The 9,127-nt window shown below is 42.4% G+C and overlaps 1 protein-coding gene across 1 annotated transcript; it reads right to left on the bottom strand.

Annotated features, from left to right (window-relative positions):
• Positions 1-805: 805 nt before the first annotated feature.
• Positions 806-8,804, bottom strand: LOC111961113 (substance-P receptor-like). Its single transcript, XM_023983228.1, has 5 exons — positions 8,574-8,804; positions 8,214-8,389; positions 4,748-4,951; positions 1,196-1,346; positions 806-1,015 (listed from the first exon to the last, which is right to left on the bottom strand). The coding sequence occupies exons 1-5, from the start codon at positions 8,802-8,804 to the stop codon at positions 806-808; spliced, it is 972 nt and encodes a 323-aa protein (XP_023838996.1).
• Between the last annotated feature and the right edge of the window lie 323 nt (positions 8,805-9,127).

The following is a 9,127-nucleotide window of genomic DNA, read 5'->3' as shown; positions in this document are numbered from 1 at the left end:
AGGTCAACCAACCACTTCACAGATTCCTGGGACAACAATCACTAACGATATCCTGCTACAATCTCTCGTTGAATAGAAAACAGGTTGAGATTATTTGCTTGGATGCGCCATTTGACCTAAATTACATCATCGACTGAATATATGTATCTGATCGTGCGTATATTGAGAGACCTTTTCAGAACTGTTCTTCACAAGAGACTGATATGAGTGATAGTTACTCACACATATTCACATAGCCGGCTAACTCCATTCTAAATCAGGAACGTGACACATGGATTGCATTTCTGCGCATCCGACTGACTTCCTACACACCTGCTGTGTTGTTTATTGTTTAATAAACCCATAACAAGAAAAGTTTTTTAACATCGAGTGAATACATAGATAGACAGTAATCATTAGTAGCACATTCTGGATCTATCACCAAACTACATGTTCACTGTGTGTAAAGTGTGTGTGTGTGTAAGTGTGCTGCTGTGTGGCTTGAGTGTAGTGTTGTGTTTGTGTAGATATGTGTCGTGTGTGGCCTCCGAGTGTGTGTGTGTGTGTGTGTGTGTGTGTGTGTGTGTGTGTGTGTGTGTGTGTGTGTGTGTGTGTGTGTACATGCCTGTTGTGTTTGCGCTTGTATGTGTACCACAGGAGGCTGGTGAGGAGAGGACATATAATATTAATGGCTGGAATGGAATGGTATGAAAGACCATGTGTTTGATGTGTTTGGTACCACTCCTATCATTCCGTTCCAGCCATTAGTATGAGCCCATTCTCCCCAATGAAGGTGCCACCAGCCACCTGTGGTGTGTACAGTCACCTACCTGTCATTGAGACAGCAGTAGATGATAGGATTGTACATGGTGGAGCTCATGGCCAACCACAGGACAGCCAGGTAGACCTGCTGGATGTAGCGCCACTCAAACAGCTGCATGGGGTCAGGGTGGAACTGCTGGAGCAGGAAGTAGATGTGGTAAGGCAGCCAGCACACTGCAAACGTACACACCACCACGATCATCATCTTCACGACCTAGAGAGAGGGAGGGGGGAGGGAGGGACAGTTGAAAGCAATTTAGGGATTTGCCTAAGAATATTCACTAAAGAGGTTCCCTGCTGTGTGTGAGCATGCATGAGTGTGTGTACATACAGGTAGTGTGTGTGTGTGTGTGTGTGTGTGTGTGTGCGTGCGTGCGTGCGTGCGTGTGTGTACCTTGCGTTTGGCGATTAGCTGCTCTCGGTAGCGGTGGGTGGAGTCTCCAGGGATAGTCCCTGCCCACAGGGACGAGCCCACCACCAGGTAGGCACATCCCATAATGCACAGCGGCAGGAAGTAGTACAGCAACACCACAGACACAGAGTACCTACACAGACACACACACACACTGATGAGATTGTTGGACTGGGGTCTCAGGTCTCGTCTAGTCAACCCTGTTCTGATTTGATTCCTTATCTCTGCCTCCGAACGTACGTACATTTACATTTTACATTTAAGTCATTTAGCAGACGCTCTTATCCAGAGCGACTTACAAATTGGTGCATTCACCTTATGATATCCACGTACACACACACACACACAATGTCTGTGGATCCCTTATCAGTCTTGCTACAGGGAGTAGCGGCCCAGAAGATCAGCTCTCACTGAAAGATGTGAAATCAATTTACTGAGGAAGAGAGAAGAGAGAGGCCTAAATCAAGCCCTAGCCCCTAACTCCTAACATCAGACAAACTACAGGGACTCAGCTGCTTATGGAAATGACTTCATTGCCCTGAACACCTGAGGCTAATGGTAATACTAAATAACACACACACGGGGGAGAGCATGGGTAGGTGGAGAGAGAAACACAGAGAATGAGTGAGAGAGAGAAGGAGAAAATGTGGGGACAGAGAGAGAGAACTGTGAAACGAGTGAGGCTGGGATTCAATCCGATCGAGGGCTATAGGCATTACGACTTTTAAAGGGAATTTGAGATTGTGCCGGCATATGCAGCGTTTACCGGGGATGGGATCTCCACGAACGAGGGGAACATTGCCTTTAAAATTCGCAATGTTTATAACCTGCGATCGGATTGAATCCGGGCCTGAGATAACTAGGAAAAAGTCAGGACCATAACGACAACTAATTAGTAGGGCTGTCAAACAATTCAAATAATGAATCGAGTTAAAGGCATTAGTAAATCGCCCTAAATTTGGCCCTAAAGAAAAATATATATATTTAAAAAGCAGTGCATTGAGTTACAGGCATACTATGCATTGAAGGGACGGAAACACCAAATGATCAACATGAGAATGTTTTAATAGCATTTTCACCATAAACAACACACAAGACACTAACATAGCTACAGCTATTAATGCTCCTGATGTTTCAGTATGTCTACTCCCTCTTATCAATGTTTCAGTAGGTCTACTCCCTCTTATCAATGTTTCAGTAGGCCTACTCCCTCTTATCAATGTTCTTGAAATTTAACACTTGCGCCATAACCATGTCATAATATGTCATAACAGCTGACATAACTTGTCATAATCTGTCATAATATGGTCATAAAACTGTCATGACCCATATATTTACACCTGTAGTGACATATATTGCGTTATTTTATGGCTGGTTATGACACCTATATAAGAGTTCGGAAAGAGCCAGCAAGAAAGGCATTTCACTGTACTAGTGCACATGCAGCGGTGTAAAGTACTTAAGTAAAAGTACTTTAAAATACTACTTAGGTAGTTTTTGGGGGTATCTGTACTTTAATATTTATATTTTTGACAACTTTTACTTTTACTTCACTACATTTCTAAAGAAAATAATGTACTTTTTACTCCAGACATTTTCCCTGACACCCAAAGTACTCATTACATTTGGAATGTTTAGCAGGACAGGAAGATGGTCCAAATCACACACTTATCAAGAGAACATCCCTGGTCATCCCTACTGCCTCTGATCCTCTGGGCACACTAAACACAAATGCTTTGTCTGTAAATCATGTCTGAGGGTTGGAGTGTGCCCCTGGCTATCCTTACATTTTAAAAAGGATGAAAATGGTGCCGTCTGGTTTGTTTAATATAATGAATTTGAAATTATATGTACTTTTACTTTTAATTTTGATACTTAAGTATATTTTAGCAATTACATTTACCTTTGATACTTAAGTATATTTAAAACGAAATACTTTTAGACTTTTACTCAAGTAGTATTTTACTGGATGACATTCACTTTTACTTGATTCCTTTTCTATTAAGGTATCTTTACTTTTACTCAATTGGGTACTGTTCCACCCCTGTGCAAGTGACAATTAAAAACTTGAAACACACATCCTCTCTCACACAATCATACACACCCCACTCCGATACTTGGCCCCATTCATTCTTTCCTTTACACGGATCAGTCGTCCTGGTCCCTTTGCAGAAAAACAGCCCCAAAGCATGATGTTTCCACCCCCATGCTTCACAATAGGTATGGTGTTCTGTGGATGCAACTCAGCATTCTTTGTCCTCCAAACACGACGAGTTGAGTTTTTACCAAAAAGTTATATTTTGGTTTCATCTGACCATATGGCATTCTCCCAATCTTCTTCTGGATCATCCAAATGCTCTCTAGCAAACTTCAGACGGGCCTGGACATGTACTGGCTTAAGCAGGGGGACACGTCTGGCACTGCAGGATTTGAGTCCCTGGCAGCGTAGTGTGATACTGATGGTAGGCCTTTGTTGTTTGTCGATTTGCAGTCATTCAATAGGCCCCCGTGTGTTTGGGATTGTTGCTCACGTTTATGTGATCACTTTTGACACGGGTGGAAGATCTTGGTGAGCCCCAGATCAGAGGGAGAATTTCAGGTGGTCTGTGTATGTCTTCCATTTCTTAATGATTGCTCCATATTGATTTCTCTAAACCAAGCTGCTTATTATTGCGATGTAGTTCCTTCACAGCGTGCAGGTTACAATTTGTTTTTGGTGTTCCTTTTTTACAACTTTTGTCTTGGCATAGTGGAGTGTTGGAGTGTGATGTTGAGGTGTGAAGTGTTTTATATGATACAGAAGTTCAACAGGTGGGCATTATCAGGTAACAGTGAGAAGGGAGCTCAAGAAAGAAGTTAACAGGTTGTGAGGCAGAGTCCTTGCTTGTTTGTAGGTGAACAAATACTTATTTTCCACCATAATTTGCAAATAAATTCATAAAAAATCCTACAATGTGATTTTCTGGATTTTTTTTTCTCATTTTGTCTGTCATAGTTGAAGTGTACCTATGATGAAAATTACAGGCCTCTCTCATCTTTTTAAGTGGGAGAACTTGCACAATTGGTGGCTTACTAAATACTTTTTTGCCCCACTGTATATAAAGATGATCACACAGCATCAATAAACAATACAACAAAACAGAAAAACAATAATATCAATGAAATTAATTAAAGTCCTTGAAGTCCTACGACTTCTGTCTAACAATGGTTATTCATAACAAATAACCCCCACAGACTGAACACCTACTATCTGTTTGGTTCTAAATCAGTCTCTTGACTAATAGAGGTTGGATAGATTCATGAATCATTCCACTAGGATGTTACATTACAAGGAGACAAACAGCAGAAAGACGCTCGGCCTATTCATCCAGAAGTTGGGATTTCAGCTGAGACAGAAAAAGGATGTAAGCAGTGAATCAGATTCTACACACAGAAAATAATTCCGTTTATTCTCTAATGTCTAGTGAACCTCCTGAAGATGACGCTTCCTTCAAACCCCTTTGTGTGTGTGTATGTGTGTGTGTCAGTACTCACATCTTTTTGAAGTCCATGGTTGTGTCATTGGTGTATTCAGGCCATTGGATGTAACAAACAGTCCTACCAGGCAGCTGGTCAGTAGCTGAGTAGTAGTACTGGGGGAAGGCCAATAGTAGAGCTAACACCCAGATCACTCCGATCACTACACGGGTCTCTGCTGAAGACAACCTTTGCCTCAGGGGGTGGATGATAGCCATGTACCTGGAACACACACAAAGTGATTAGTTATACACACACACATGTGGGATATGAATTTTTGCACTAACTCTCTTGCACTGACTTTATGCACAAACACTAGACTCTACCAACACACTCACACATACACCCCAAGACACACGCACACGCACACGCACACACACACACACATGCACACACACACACACACTCACATATGCTCTCTCTCTCACACACACTCACACACTAACTTTCCCATCATTGTTATTCATTATTCACTGTGTATTTAATCCTCCTGTCACTATTTTGTTGTTGTATCTTTCTCTCTGCATTGTTGGGAAGAGCCCGTAAGTAAGCCTTTCACTGTTATTCTACACCTGTTGTTTATGAAGCATGTGACAAATACAATTTGATTTGGATTCGATTTTGACACACAGAGGTCAGTAATACACACACACACACACACACACACACACACACACACACACACACACACACACAGAGAGAGATCAGTACTACACGACACACAGATATCAGCTATCTACACACACACACCAGATATCGTACTACACACACACAGATATCATACTACACACACGACAGATCAGTACTACACACACACAGATCAGTACTACACACACACACACACCACACACACACACACACACACAGAGATCAGTAAACACACACACACACACATATAATCAGTTTATACACACACGCCACTGTTGCGGTCTTGGGCTAGCGATTAAGTGATATGACATGCTATTTTATAAAATCCTTTCTCTGTAATTAATATTACCTGATTGAGCTAATCATGTAAATGTAATTAACTAGAAAGTCGGGGCACCACGAAATAATATTTATAGAGCTGTTATCTTCCAAATAAACTCTTAAAGACCTAGTAATATTTTACATCAATAGCAGTCAATATTAATCGTCACCTTAATTCAGTCTCATCTGAAAGTTGTAAATTCTTGGTTATCTTCACGAACCCTGGCTAACAAGTTGAATCAGCAATACATAATTGGGTTTAATTATTTATTTACTAAATACCTAACTAATCACACAGAATTACATATACACAGAATGAATCATACCTTGATTACAAATTATGTCATAAAGGAAAACGTCCCTAGCGGACGGAACAGATATGACAGCTGGTTACACAAAGAAAAGGGGATTGGGTTTGAGTGAAAGAGCGGGAAGACTGAAGAACAAAGGGAGAAGCTATGTCTCTATCGGGCCGTAGGCAGCTACTCTATCGTAAATACAGAATCTTATGCATTCTAAATTACCGCCCATTTGGAAAAGGAAAATGCAATAAATATTTACTCTGAGCTGCGCTTCAATAGGTTGGTGGTAGATGGAAGGCCGTGTTGCCCAACAGTCCTTTGTCCTTTGAATAGTGTCTCTGGTGGTGAATGGGAAACGTTGTAGTGTCATCGTTGGGTGGTAGACGGGATACTCTGTCTGTCCTCTCCTAGCCCACGTTTACAGCGGCCGCTGCTAACTCAACGGTTAGGAGGTATCACTTCTGTAGCGAATAAGAGTTCAAAGTTCATACCATTCGCAACCAAAGCTCACGCTGAGGTTGGCTTCGTTCTCTAGTTATTATCTGAATCCTTCTGACATCGGACCGTAGTCCTAATGTACCCGGAACAGGAGGTTACATTTTCGTCAAGGGCTTATATAGTGGAGGGAGAGAAGGGTGTGTTTCATAGTTTATAACCCCTGTCTCTTCACAGGGGCAGGCCACTGATTGAGCAGAGCTCTAATCTTATGAAAACCCAATTCTCTAATTTGGAAGCTAAAATTACATTTTATCTTTTCACAAATAGTTTCATTTAAATTGCACAACAATTCCATGTGAATCTGATAACTATAATGTGTAGACTTTCCCAGATACAGTTTAGGTCGTCCTGTCATCAGTCATAATGTCTCAGATGACAACCGAACTGACATCATATTCATTAAGTACCAACGCATATTTTCAACTGGTTCTATTACCGAAATATGGTTCCTTTCCCTCCACTTGTTTGATGTTCCCAGACTCTCTATGTTTAACAAAGGCTATTCAAGAGTCCCTCAGTAGAGTCAGAGAGAGAGGGAAGGGAGAAATGTATTTATGGGGGGGTCATAAAGCTTACCCACAGGCCAACGTCATGACACTGTTATACACACACACACACTGCTATACACACAGGCACATTACTGTAGCACAGACACACATTTATATATACACACACGCTCGCCACTGAGGGGACACCTGGGGATACAGACATGGCTATGATTCGTTTTACATTCCACTGGTTTAATTTAATTGGCAATTACTGATAGTTCAACTTCTTTAGCGCAACAGCTACATTGTGGTGACAGATGGAGAAGAGACACTGCACTCTGTGTGTGTTCCTCCAAGCTCTAATGAAAGGTAATCATGCAGAGTTGATGTGAGTGTATCTGATACTTCTCCTCTCCTCCTCTACCCTCCTCCTCTCCTCTCCTCCTCCTCTACCCTCCTCTCCTTCTCTCCTCCTCTCCTCTCGTTGTGTTGCTTCACTGATGTGATTTACTTTTCTAATCAAGAAGATGGGGTGACGCCAAAACTATCATCTCCCTTCCTCTCTTTCTTCGCCGTTTCTCTCTTCTTCTCCCTCCGCCCTTTCTCTCCTTAATCCCTTCCACCCCTTCTCCCCCTCTCTTCCCCTCTCCTTCCCTCTTGATTATCACACCTTCCCATTTGTTCTCTCCCCCTCCCTCTCCCTCTCACTCTCCCTCTCTCTATCCCTGCCTCCCTCTCTATCCCTCCTTTTCTCTGCCTGTTGAGGTAAAATCGATCCTCTTCAGACACAGCGGTTTACAAACACACCTGTTGTAAACCCTCCCGGGGAGCCTGGGGTCATCTGGGGGAAGGGCTGCTCACTTTCTCTCTCTACTTCACTAATGCAAGAATGTTCAGATTGTTCTGACATTGTGGTGACATACGGAAGAAAGGGGGATCTGTGTTCTGACAGTGAGCCCAGAATGATGGACGGTGTGGGAAGGATGGAAGGGAGAGGAGCAGGGATGTTGTGAAGGAAAACGCAGCTCTCACACACTGAGGCTGTGGCGACATACTGATGACATTATATGAGAGAGAAGCAGGGTTGGAGAAGGGATCTCTACAGCATATAGGGTCGCTTACCTGTTCCGAGCTATTGCAGTCATGGAGTAGATTCTAGTGAAAACAAACACACTAGAGTGCACCCATGCACGGACACACACACACACACACACACACACAGCTCACCTTTCCAGTGCTATGGCGGTCATGGAGTATATGCTGGCGAAGACAGCTGCGATGGGGAAGAAGTTATGGAAGCGACAGTAGCCCAAACCAAAGTACCACTCGTTATGGATGCTGTATGCAAAGTTTATCACTGTGTTGAAGGCAGACATAGACGCCTCTGCAAAGGCTAGGTTCACCTGGGAGGAGAAAAGAGGAATCAGACACAGACAGATGGACAGACGGACAGACACATACACACAAAACAAAGTTCACATTCACTGGTGATATTTTAATAAAATAAAATACATTAATTTGGAAATGATTACATAACGTCTGTCAAATGCTCTCTCGTTCTTTAGCATTTGACATGTGTTTGTTTACCAGGAAGTAGTTGGTCACAGTCCTCATGCGTTTGTGCGCGAGGATGATCCAGATGACCACCAGGTTACCGATCACGGAGACGCACACCATGCTGCAGTAGGCGATGGCCCAGAGAGTGATCTGCCAGATCGGCTGCACGAACTGGTTATATCCCTCTGTGTCGTTCAAACCGGAGCCGTTAGTGGCGTTAACAGAAAGGTAGTTATCCGTGGTGTTCAAAAGCGAGTCCATCTTTAGATCTCAGATATTTTGTGTAGAAAATAATCCAAATAGTAATAGCTAAAATAATAAATATTATATTTGAAGAATAAGTAGAGATATTCCCAGTAGCCTAACCTTGTGTGATCGTTTCACAACAAAACAATCTTCTGAGGTTTATCTTTGATGCTGATGCTATTTTGATAGTAACAGAAAAAAGAAAGTGAATTGAATGTTGATCTGGGAGAATATCGCAGTAGTAAAAACAGTCTAGTTACTTTCTTCTGTTGTTGACCGGCTCACTTGTCAGATTTACGCACTTCTCTCTCCCAAATGGACAAGAAAGTTTTGTAATT

This window comes from Salvelinus sp. IW2-2015, linkage group LG4q.1:29 (genome assembly GCF_002910315.2).
Source record: "Salvelinus sp. IW2-2015 linkage group LG4q.1:29, ASM291031v2, whole genome shotgun sequence".
Lineage (NCBI taxonomy): Eukaryota > Metazoa > Chordata > Actinopteri > Salmoniformes > Salmonidae > Salvelinus > Salvelinus sp. IW2-2015.
The sequence above is the reverse complement of the archived record's forward strand: the minus strand, read 5'-3'. Positions and strand labels throughout refer to the sequence as shown.

Bases quoted from the DNA above. Each gene is read 5' to 3' on its own strand.
- LOC111961113 (XM_023983228.1), bottom strand. From the start codon at position 8,804: ATGGACTCGCTTTTGAACACCACGGATAACTACCTTTCTGTTAACGCC. The intron at 1,347-4,747 runs GTGAGTACTGAC...GTGTCTGTGTAG, and splicing joins ACCATGGACTTCAAAAAGAT to GTACTCTGTGTCTGTGGTGT. The intron at 1,016-1,195 runs GTACACACACGC...CCCTCTCTCTAG, and splicing joins AGCTAATCGCCAAACGCAAG to GTCGTGAAGATGATGATCGT.